General features: G+C 41.3%; 1 protein-coding gene across 1 annotated transcript; it reads right to left on the bottom strand.

The window, feature by feature from the left end:
• Positions 1-8267: 8267 nt before the first annotated feature.
• Dppa4 (developmental pluripotency associated 4) lies at positions 8268-12040 on the bottom strand. Its single transcript, XM_078041177.1, has 4 exons — positions 11575-12040; positions 11438-11488; positions 9999-10299; positions 8268-8470 (listed from the first exon to the last, which is right to left on the bottom strand). Exons 1-4 carry the CDS (start codon positions 11755-11757, stop codon positions 8268-8270), a joined length of 738 nt encoding a protein of 245 aa, XP_077897303.1. The 5' UTR covers positions 11758-12040.
• Positions 12041-12561: the final 521 nt, after the last annotated feature.

Raw genomic sequence — 12561 nt, 5'->3', positions numbered from 1 at the left:
ACCTTTATGTTTTTATTTATTTATATGGTGCTGAGGTTTGAACCCAGTGCCTCACTTGTACTAGGCAAGCACTCTTCCACTAAACTATGACTTTAGCCCTCTCCAGCCCTTTTTATTTTATTATTTTTATTTTTATTTATTTATTTTAAAGAGAGAGTGAGAGAGAGAATTTTTTTAATATTTGTTTTTTAGTTGACAGACACAACATCTTTGTTGGTATGTGGTGCTGAGGATCGAACCCGGGCCGCACGCATGCCAGGCGAGTGCGCTACCACTTAAGCCACATCCCCAGCCCCTATTATTTTTATTTTGAAAATCAAGATCAAGCGAGCTTTTGCTTTTCTGCCTTCATTTTGTGTGTGTGTGTGTATGTGTTTTTTTTTTTTTTTTTTTTTTTTTGAGACAAGTTCTTACTAAGTTGCTTAGGGCCTCCCTAAATTGCTGAGGCTGGCCAAAAATTTAAGATCTTCCTGTCTCAGCCTCCTGAGTTGCTGGGATTAGAGGCCACATGCCAGTGCACTGGGCTTTCAATAGACACTTTCATGCTTACATTTTTCAAATGGCTGAATCATTGCACTTTCAAGGGCTTTCTTTTCTACCAGGACATTTTCCAAGTCATTCCCAGTGAAGTCTTCAGCAGCTGGACCACCATCATTTGCCAGATATCCATGTCCCACACAGTATTCAGAATGGTGTCCTCCCATGTGCAGTGGCAGGCAAGTAAGAAAGTTCAAAATCCCATCTGATAACCTTTTCCTGTGACCATTTTTGGAACAACATGGATTTGTTTGAGTCCTCCAAGAAGCAGATGCCAAGATGTCAGATTTATTGTAGAAAACGGTGAAGAAAAATTAGAGGCCAGGGGAGGCTGGGAGATCCTGAGTCGGGGAGACCATGAGACCCTGTGAAAGAGGGAAGGGAGTTTGAAAAAGAGGCATCCCAAGTGTCAGTGCAGTTCTGACAGGGTCAGCAGGGCTGATGAGGAGTCCTGGAGTCTAAACTGTAAAAATGACCCAGGCACAGAATCCCTGCAGCTCTTGCTGGTTGGGAGTAGCTGGTGAGAGTTATAGCCTGAGCATGAACTCACAGGGGTGATTTTAAAGTTGGGACCACATTGGAGCTAGGGATGTAGCTCAGTGTGTGAAGCCCTGGGTTCAAATCCCGGTACTGTATGATCTATAAATAAAATTTAAAAATAAAGTTGAGATCAGTTACTTTCCCTGTAGTAGATCACAAAAAAGACACAATGTCCTTTACCTGCATGCTTTGAAGTAAATAAAGAGGAATGGGATATTCAGGTGGTGGCACTCCTCTTCTGAATACATTAACACATTACACTTTCCTGTAAAATTATAATTCCTCCCAGTGATGGGAAAAGAACAGGTTCAAAAACAAAAGACCAAAAGATTGTACATCTAAGTGCATAAGACACAGTAAATCTTCATACTATTAGAGGAAGCCAGGTACAGAGGTTGAGGCAGGAACATTGTAAGCTTGAATTCAGCCAGAATAGCTGTTTTTGTTTTTGTTCTTTTTTAATATTTTTTAGTTATAGATGGACACAATACCTTTATTTTACTTATTTATTTTATGTGGTGCCGAGGATCAAACCCAGTGCCTCACACATGCTAGGCAAGTGCTCTGCCATTGAGCCACAACCCCCAGCCCTCAGCCAGGACAACTTAAAAACAAGAAATGCAAAGGCCTAGGGATGTAGCTTGGTAGTAGAGAACCCTTGGTGTTCAATCCTCAGTACCAAACCAAATCGAACCAAACCAACCAAACAAAAAAGGATACTATTAGAGGAAGACAAACAAAAATATCAAATTATGGATTATGTTAAAGGAGATTAATGTCATAGAAAAATAGAAAGCTATAGGCAGTATATAAAGGGGCTAAATGGAACATGTAGGGGTGGAGAAACAGCTTGTGATTTCAAAACAGGTTCAGAGTTTTCCTCTTTGATAAAGTGACATTGAGAGACTTAGATAGTTTACCTCGGGAACATTGGGAGAATGATCATTCCAACCAAAGATAAGACCCTAAGGTGAGATAATATTTGGCTGCTTAAGAAACAGGAAGGGTAGGGTGGTTGGAGGTGAGGCAAGAGATAAGGAGGACAAAACATAGATAAGGTATGGGAGGTCATTACAAGGACAGGCTTTTTTTCTGAATGAAATGTGATCTTTGGGAGGGTTTAATGAGAAGAATGTGGTGAGCTGATTTGTATTTCTAAAGATCTTTTCATATATACAAATAAGTATTTTCCCAAGGTTGAACCCAGGAGTGCTCCACCACTGAGTTATATCCCCGCCCCCGCCCCCCTTTTTGGTACCGGAAAACAGAGTTGCTTAGTGCCTTGCTGAGGCTGGCTTTGAACTCGCCATCTTCTGGTCTCAGCCTCCCAAACTGTTGGGATTACGGGTGTGGGCCACCGCGCCCATCCCCAACCCTTTTTGTTCTGAGGTGGAGTCTCACTAAGTGGCTGAGGCTGGTCTGAAACTTCTGCCTCAGCCTCCAGAGTCCCTGGGACTACACGCCTGTGTCCTAGTGTCTGTCTCCTTTCCCAAGTTTTGGTTACTTTTCAAACTTAAAAGTTGGTGTACCTGCTCGGCATGGTGGTGCACACCTGTAATGACAGCGGCTTGGGAGGCTGAAACAGGAGGATGGTGAGTTCAAAGCCAGCCTCTGCAAGGCACTAAGGAACTCAGTGAGACCCTGTCTCTAAAATAAAATACAAAATAGGACTGGGGATGTGACTCAGTGGTTGAGTGCCTGTGAGTTCAATTCACGGTCCAAAAAAAAAAAAAAAGTTGGTGTACCTGTATATATTCTATATCTCATTAATTATTAATGTTTTTTTGCAAAATTCTCTCTGCATATTATATACCTATATTCTGCATAACCACACTAGTTATCACAACAAAGAAATTTAGTCTCTACCCTGAGTTTGCAGGGAAGAAAAGTTGGAAAAAGAACAAAATTTAAAAAAAAATTGCTATAGTATCATGCAATATTTATTCCGTATTCAGTGAAGGGAGAGATATACAAACTGTATTAATGGTGGAATACAATTATTAATTTACTTTATATGGAGAGAAATTTGTTTATTTAAAAGTGTTGGAAACAGAAAACAGGGAGCCCAAGTATATTAAGCTCACTCTATTATACTGAAACAACAGAGATAATCAAGACAATTCTTCATGATTAGATTTCCATAAATCTTATCAGCAAATATATTAGTAATACTGTGTGCTGTCCATTGTATGATACCAGATGATACATTTCAGTTTTTACCATTTCTGGTGGTGCTAAATTTGCCTAAGATGGACATAAAAAATTTCAATGATGTCTGTAAGCCCCATCTTTGCTAAAATGTAGAAACTTGGTGCATTTTTAGGAAATATAACTTCAACTTTTTTAGTGGATAGGGTTTTAAAAGTCTCCCCATCTGCTTTTGCCTCCCTGGCTCTCCTCATCGACTGGAGATGCTTGGAGATGTGCTGACATCTGCTATGATTGTCAGGGAGTTCACCGGCTTTCTTTCTGCAGACCCATCTCCCTCTGCCAGTCAGCTCAGGCTTGGCAGGCCCTTTGGACTTCAGCACCTACTCTTGGAATCTTCAGTGTCCCTTTGGAGCCAAGAGAAATTTGGAAGGCCAGTTCTTGATTTCTCACACCATCATTCCTGTTGTACTTCACATCTGGTTCACATCACATACTATGGGCACAGACCTATCTGCAAGGCTGGGAACTAGAGTGCAAATCTCTTCCCTTGGCTACCTCTAAACAGCAAGAGGATGGTAGGTCCTCCCTGTGCTGCGGAATTCATCTGAGGCACATGGAGTGTGCAGCTTCAGGTGTTGGTCTCCCTTTCTTTCAAAGCATTAGGGGAAGAGAGTGGGAGTTGGAGGAACACAAGCTCGCTCCTCAAATAATCCACCATCCCCGGGAGCCAAGGAAAGACCTGTCATTTTAACATTTGTAAGGAATGATTCTTTTTTTTTTTAAATGCAAACTTCCATTTATTTTTTTAAGAGATTTTTTAAATATTTATTTATTTTTTTTAGTTTTCGGCGGGCACAACATCTTTGTATGTGGTGCTGAGATCGAACCCGGGTCGAACACATGCCAGGCGAGCGCGCTACCACCTGAGCCACATCCCCAGCCCAGGAATGATTCTTTAGGCCCGGCACCAAAGACACCCAGTGGCTAGTGTTTACTCCCACCATGTTGCATAACCTATGAAGTAAGTCCATGAAAGCTGGAACCAGATGGCTATCCTGGCTTGATCAGTTTTGTCCTGGCTCTGCCAGCTGTTGAAGGGTTCTTCTACCCCTTGGCTTCAGTCTGTTCTAGGCATTAGCTCATTCCTCAAAAGGGAGTATGAAAGAATGGAAGAGGAGGCACACCCACAATCCCAGTGAATCAGAAGGTTGAGGGAGGATGGCAAGTTCAAGGCCAGCCTCAGCAATTTAGGGAGACTGTCTCAAAACAAAAAATAAAAATGTATAAGGGTGTAGCTCAGTGGAAATGCATCCCTGGGTTCTAGGCCTAATACTCCCCCCCCCTCAAAAAAAAAAAAAAAAAAAAAAACTAACCCAGGGTTCAATCCTTAGTGCCTCCCCCAAACAAAAACCAACCCTATAAAACAAAAACAATTTAGAAACCAGATTTAGTACATCATTTAAAAACAATAGAAAGCAGATGCATATACCATGCTAACATGAACAATGTGCCTCAACTGAGGGAGGAGTCAGTGGGAAAGTGTGGCCTAGGCTTCAGGCTGGGTGGGCTGCACCTGCAGCCTCAGGGCTGGGCCCTTTGTGCTGCTAATGGGACAGCTGACAGCCCAGGAGACCCACCCTTCAGCCCTGCACTCAGACACACAGGGCCTGCATTCTGGTGTTCACCGCAGGGGCTGGGTGTCAGCAGCCATCACAATGACCCCGTTGAAAGTTTTTTCTTTCTTTCTTTTTTGGTACTGGGGATTGAACCCAGGGCTGCTCTATCACTGAACTACATCTCCAGCCCTTTTCGTTTCTGATTTTGATATAGCGTCTCACTAAATTGCCAAGGCTGGCCTCAAACTTGGGATCCTCCTGCCTCCGCTTCCCAAGTAGCTAGGATGACAAGTGTGTACTTGCTGCCCAGCCTGTTGAAGGTTTTGGTGGTCTCACTGGCTCCTCTTTGAGGCTCCTTGTGGTTAAAGGAATGTGAAACAAGCTCCAATAGTTGGTTCTTTTTTTCATTTTGTTTTGGTTTTTGTTTGGTACTGGGATTGAACCCATGGGCTTCTTGCGACATCCGCAGTCCTTTTCATTGTATTACTAAATTGCCCAAGCTACCTGGAACTCGTGATCCTTCGGCTTCAGTTTCCTAAATTGCTGGGATTATAGGCATATACCACTGCCATCTGACATGTTCCAGCGATTTCTTGGTAAGGTGGCCATCTGAGGACATACATAGGCTTTTGGATTTCCATCAGTCTCAGTCATAGCTTGCCACATCACAAGAACAGCAGGTGACATCAGAAGAGGAAGAGAAACCATAGTTCTTTTATCTTGGTATTCTATACCCACCGGAGACTATTAATTAAAGTCTTGTTCCTATAAAACAAATGAAATGTTTGGTTTTAGTAACAGAGAAAACAAAAATTATCAAGTTTTATCCTTTAAAATAGAAACCCACCATTGAAATGCCAATGAAATTATCCTTAGGACTGTGGCTTGGTGCTAGAGCTCTTGCCTAGATTGTGTGAGGTTCTGGGTTCAATCCCATCACCACAAAATGACAGAGCAAAGAGTCAAAAACAAACAAGGATGTGATGGAGCACACCTGTAATCCAGTGATTCTGGAGGGTGAGGCAAGAGCATCACAAGCTCAAAGCCAGCCTCAGCAACTTGGCAGCATCCTTTCTCAAAATAAAAGATAAGAAAAATTATGGGATGTGGTGGTGCATGCCTGTAATCCCAGAAGCTGGTAAGGCTGAGGCAGGAAGATCACAAGTTCGAGGCCAGCCTCAGCAAATTTAGTGAGGTCCTAACCAACTTAGTAAGAAAAGGTGAAAAGGGCCCAGGATGTAGTTTAATGGTCATACGCTCCTGGGTTTAATTGAGTCTCCAGTACCAAAAAAGAAAAAAGAAAAAAAAAAAAAAAGCCAAACAAACAAATGGTTTAGTTGCCCTTTGCTGGATAAACTGAGGCTTAGAAAAGTTAAGTGGCAAGTATAAAATTATTGAAATGATTATTGTTACAGATGACTGCAATCCAAGACTTCTTATCTTTGGAACAATCCTGCTGCTGCTTCAAAATAGTTTTCCTCTCAACTACTGAGATTTGTCAAATTTGGTGGCTGTTTTTGTTTTTTGGCTTGTTAGTTTACAGTGGTAAGGATTGAACCCAAGGCCTTGCACACTCTAGACAAGCACCCTACCACTGAGTAACATACCCTTATCTTCTTATCTAGAAGCCATATGTTAGTTGGTATACTTTATACAAAGATCAGCAAATTTATCAAGCCCCTTTTCCCAGGTCTATTCCTCTTTGGTCAAATCATTTTGTTTGATACACTGATTTCAATTTGGTTTAGAAAAACCCTTGGTGGTCTTCCTGCTGTTTTCTTAATGATTATGCTTCCAAAGTTGATTGTAAAGAGAGTCTGTTGATCACATAATATAACAAAAGACACCTTCTTTTTTTTTTTTTCTTTTTTAGTATTTATTTATTTATTTTAGTTTTCGGCGGACACAACATCTTTGTTTGTATGTGGAGTTGAGGAGGTATGCACGCTACTGCTTGAACCACACCCCCAGCCCCAAAAGACAGCTTTCAAAAGAATGCCAGGTTAGCTGCTGGGTAAACTCTGAACCTCCAATATTAGATACCAAACTAATGATATTACTTAAAATGTATAATGTTCTATTTGAGTTAAGACTTTACCCAAACTAATCCTACTCACTGAAGTAATTTCTACTATAGCTTCCGATAGGCATTAATTGAGACAACTGTGGACTTTCTTGCACCTATTTCACCACATTGTAGTCATACTGAACTACTTGCAACTTGTAATTTGTCTAAGTTCTTTCGTAGCCTTGGGACTACTCTCCATGCTGAAAGATGAATTTATCCCTCCTTTCTATTTTGTCAATTCTTCCCTTAAGAAATCTTTTCTTGCTGGGTATGGTGGCACATGCCTATGCTCCTGATGACTCAGGAGATTAAAGCAGGAGTATAGCCAAGTTCAAGGCCATCCCGGGCAACTTAGCAAGACCCTAGCGAGAACTTGTCTCTCAAAAAAGTAAAAAGCGGGGCTGGGGATGTGGCTCAAGCGGTAGCGTGCTCGCCTGGCATGCGTGCGGCCGGAGTTCCATCCTTAGCACCACATACAAACAAAGATGTTGTGTCCGCCAAGAACTAAAAATAAATATTAAAAAAAAATTCTCTCTCTCTTAAAAAAAAAAAAAAAAAAAAGTAAAAAGGGCTGGTGATGTGGCTCAGTTGTAAAGTGCCCTGGGTTCATTCCCAGTACCAGGGAAAAAAAAAAAAAAAGGAGAGAGAGAGAGAGAGAGAGAGAACGAGAAATCTCTTAGCCAGATGCAGTGGCACATGCCTATAATCCAGCTACTTAGGAAGCTGAAGGCAGGATCATAAGTTTCAGGACTGCCCTAACAACTTAGTGAAACCCTGATTCAGAGTAAAGAGTAAAAGGGCTAGAATATTGCTCAATGATAGAGCACCCCTGGGTTTAATTCCCAGTACTGTTGAAACAGTTCATTCTTTAGGACTAGGATTTAACTCAGTGATAGAGAGATGCCTAGCATGTGAGGTCTTGATTTGGATCTTCAGTACTGCAATAAATAAATGAATAATAAATAAATAAATGAAATATCTTTTTTGACAACGGTCATCACATGGCACTCCAGTTATTTATATGCCAGTACATCCCCATTAGACTGGAAGCTAATTAGAGGAAGATGATTTTTGTCTAGTCATTATTTCTCTGTAGTCCATATACTTTGAATATAGTAATTCATTACGCAATGAATTGTGCTGCAGATTCTGTGTTTCCAAATAGAAGCATTAAGCTTTGAAACATAAATGTTCTTTTTCTTGGGGATAAAGTTACCTAGGTACTAATATTCTCAAAACTCCTTACTGATAACTTGTGCGTGAAATAAACAGCTATGAAGATAAATGAGTATCCTTCCTCTTCCTCAACCCCAAACCAGGTGCCCACTTTGAGTTTATAGAAATGGACCCGGTGGTTACCTCTTAACACACTTGGGGCACAGCAGGTTGTCCTCCAGGTGTGGGGGTGGAAAACTGCAAGAGGGGAGTAAGAACAGTGCGCTCACTTTCCCTTTTTTCTTTTCAGGTACCCAGGCTTGTCCAGCGTGGAACTGCAGCTGAACCCAACCACTTTTGTCTGCAGGGAGACTTCTGCCATGGACCACACACCACCTGACACCTGAGGAAGAAATGAGATTTTCTATGAGTATACCAGGACCACATGCTCATGTTCAGACTGACCATAGCCTGTCACTCTTAATTCAACTATCGTATTCAAATGGTAGCCCCAGGAAATGAACTCTGGAATCCTCACTTCACCTCTATTCTACCCTGTTGCACTTCAGGAAAGTATGAAAAGACAGTGCAGCTTCAACATTAAAGGCCTGGCTAGGTGTGGTGGCACACACCTGTAACCTGAACTACCTAGGAGGCTGAAGCAGGAGGATCACAAATTTGAGGCTAGTCTGTATAACTTAGTGGGACCCTCTCACCCTGTCTCAAAAAAAAAAAAAAAATTAAAGAATGGTCAGTGTAGGGCACTTCTGTACTCAATCTTCAGCACTGAGAAAAAACAAAACACAAAGCAAACAAAACAAAATACTTCAAGATCACCATGAAATAGCTTCAGGGGTCTCAACTTTCACTGCATTTCTTATAATACTTAGAAGATAAATTTTATATTATTGATTTATTTTATGACAAGAAAACTGGGGACTGTTATGTCACTCAACAGATGCCAGGAGATCCAGAGCTCAAATCGATATAGTTGACTTTTATTTTTAATTAATTAATTAATTTTTGTATTAGTGTGTTCCTGGGGATTGAACCCAGGTCCTTTTATATGGTAGGCAAGTACTCTACTACCAAATACATTCTCAGTCCTTTTTCTTTTCTTTATTTATTTACTTATTTTTTTTTAACTTTATTTATTCATTTACTTATTTTTCTATTTATTTATTACTGAGGATTGAACTCAGGGGTGCTTTACCACTGAGCTACATGCCCAGCCTTTTTTATTTATTAATTTTTAAAAATCATTTTTCTTGGGGAGGAGGTACCAGGGATTGAACTCAGGGCCACTCAATCATTGAGCCACACCCCCAGCCCTATTTTGTATTTTATTTAGAAACAGGGTCTCCCCGAGTTGCTTAGAGCCTAGCTTTTGCTGAGGCTAGCTTTGAACTCTTGATCCTCCTGTCTCAGCCTCCTGAGCTGCTGGGATTACAGGTGTGTGTCACCGTGCCCAGCTTAAAAAATCACTTTTTTGAGACACGAATTACTTAATTGCCCAGGCTGCCCTTGAACTTGCAATCCCCCAGCCTTAGGCTCCTGAGTAGCTGGGACTGTAGGTGTGTGCCACTTTACCTGGCTTATTTTTTATTTAATTGATTGCTCAACACTGGAGGTTGAACCCTGGGGTGCTCTACGGCTGAGTTATATCCCCAATTCTTTTTGTATTTTTCTTTGTGACAGGGTCTCACTAAGCTGCTCAGGCTGGCTTTTGGACTTGCAATCCTCCAGCCTCAGGCTTCTGAGTGGCTAGATGACTGGCGTGTGCCACTGTGCCCAGCCAAACAGTTGATGTTAGACATTGCTGTTACTGGCTCCAGGAATTACCAGCCCTTGAGGTAGGTGATTTAGATATACTTTACTAATTCAGCCTATCTCCTCACTGAGTCAGAATAAGCTCTCCCTATTGGGCTTACCGTGTGTCTCTGGTGGGGACTGCACAGTCTCCGCCTGCATGGCGCTGGCTGCATCTGTATCCCAGGAGCCCAACACCTCCTCCGGGGCAGATGTCATCACCACACTTGTACTAACTTCTTCATAGAGAGCAGGGGGCTCCTCAAGGACAGGCAACTCCTCTAGCGAAGGGACCACTTCAAGGGGAGCAGTACCCACAGAACATGTTCTTTTCTTAGAACTTCCCAGGGGCTTTTTCCTTTTGTCTGCCTTCAAATTACTTCGAATTGACATCCGGGTCTCGTTTGCTGTGATAGGAATATTCTGCAAATAGAGCTAAATGTTAGAAATAACAAAAACAATAATAGTAAAGATGAAAATGCAGTGATGCATGCCTGTAATCCCACCTACTCAGGAGGCTGAGGCAGGAGGATGGCAAGTTTGAGGCCAGCCTCAGCAATTTAGCAAGTCTGTGTCTCAAAACAAAAATAAAAGTAGAATGTAGAACAGTGGTAAAGAATTCTTGAGAAATTCAATACCCAGTACCAAAACAAGCCAACAATAAACAAACCAAAATAGTTTGTGAGGCAATGCACTTGCTAATTAGCTCAATTTAGACATTCTGCAATATATACCCAATGAACAATGTTTTACCCCATAAACATTTTCTATTAATATTCACAAATTAAAACAAAAGAGACTAGAGCTGTAGCTCAATCATAGAGATTAGAATGACCTTTGGTTCAATCTCCAGCAGCAAAAAAATAAATAAAAAAATATGATTTTTCATTAATTTTTACCATGTTGATGTTAAGTGGAGACAGGAAGACATTCTTTCTTATGACCAGGGAGAAGCAAGAAAGAGGGGCTGAGATTGCTCCTCAACTCACCCCTATACCTGGTATTGAGGACTGAACTCAGGGGTGCTCTACCTCTGAGCCATACTTCAGCTCTTCTTCTTTTAGAGATAAAGTCTCACTGAATTGCTTAGTGCCTCATTTTTGCTGAGGTTGGCTTTGAACTAGTGATTTTCTTGCCTCAGTCTCCCTGAGCTGCTGGGATTACAGGTAAGCGCCACTACTCCTGGCCTACCCCAGCTCTTTTTATTTTTTATTTAAGACAGGGAGGGCCTCACTAATTTGTATAGGCTGGCCTCAAATTTGCAAATCTCTTCCCTCAGCCTTCCAAGTCACTGAGATTACAGGGGAGAGCTACCATAACTGGTCTCTAAAATCTTATTACTGGGGTTGGGGATGTGGCTCAACCGGTAGCGCGCTCGCCTTGCATGCGTGCGGCCCGGGTTCGATCCTCAGTACCACATACAAACAAAGATGTTGTGTCCGCTGAGAACTAAAAAAATAAATAAATAAAAATATTAAAAAAAAAAAAAAATCTTATTACTGAAGAAGTAGGTTATCAGGGTAAGAACGATTAATTTTCCATAAAAGAAAGCGTTACTCACCTTTTGCTGTGGGTAAGCCTTGTCACAGAGCCTCTTATATGTATCTAATTTCTAAGACAAGAGAAAAAAGAGTTACTAAAGAAAACAAGGTTCCTATTTCTCCTCCCAGCAGGGTGTCTCCCACCCAGAGCCCTCACCTGGCCTTTGGAGCTCAAATGTAACTGTTGGCACCAGGCCCGCAAAACATCTCGGTGAACAAGGTTGATTGGTGGCAGTTCCGAGGGTAGGGGAGGAACTGATAACTTTTTGGGACATTTTTGGCTGTTAGTATCTTCTGATTTCTTCTTTGGACAGGACGCTGAAGGAAAATGGAAGAACATTAGCAATAACTAACTTCTATGTCACTTTCCCATTCAAAAAATATAATCACTTTTAGTTCTCATAGTCCAATCCCCCATCATACAGTCAAAGGGCTTGCTAATGGCTCCATAGCTTCCAAGGGGCGAACCTCAAACCTAGGACCTAATAGTTCTACTGAAACTCCCCACTACTCATGACTCATATGTACCTGTTCCTTTTGAGCCCGTCCTATAGAATCCAGGTGGCTGCACCTCCATCCTGGGAGAACCACTGAAATATTCCAGTTAGGATCATAAACACTCAGTGAATACTTAGTGACATTACTTATTTAATTTTTTTTATATTAGGGATGGAACCCACATCACCAGCCTTTTTTTTTTTTCCTTTTTCTTTCTTTTCTTTTTTTTTTTTTAACTTTGAGATAGAATCTCACTAAGTTGCTTAGGGCCTTGCTGAGTTGCTGAGCCTGGCCTTGAACCTGTAATCCTCTTCCCTCAGCCTCCCCAGCTGCTGGGATGATGGGTGTGCACCACCACATACGGCTCAGTGATATCTTGTCTTCTACCATAGAACAAAATAAACACCTGGCAATAGGATAGAGAGCAGAATTCATCAGACACTAGAATGGCAATATGTAAATCAATGGAAATGTAATTGATGTAACTGATGTGATTCAGCAATCTGTATACGGGGTAAAAATGGGAGTTCATAACCCTTTTGAATCAAACTGTGAAATATATCAAATTAGATGTAATGTTTTGAACGACCAACAATAAAAAAAAAATAAAAATAAAAATAAATAAACACCTGGCAATACAACACAA

Source organism: Ictidomys tridecemlineatus, chromosome 3, assembly GCF_052094955.1.
Source record: "Ictidomys tridecemlineatus isolate mIctTri1 chromosome 3, mIctTri1.hap1, whole genome shotgun sequence".
NCBI classification, from domain to species: domain Eukaryota; kingdom Metazoa; phylum Chordata; class Mammalia; order Rodentia; family Sciuridae; genus Ictidomys; species Ictidomys tridecemlineatus.
Note: the sequence above shows the minus strand (reverse complement) of the source record. Positions and strands in the feature narration are given on the sequence as shown.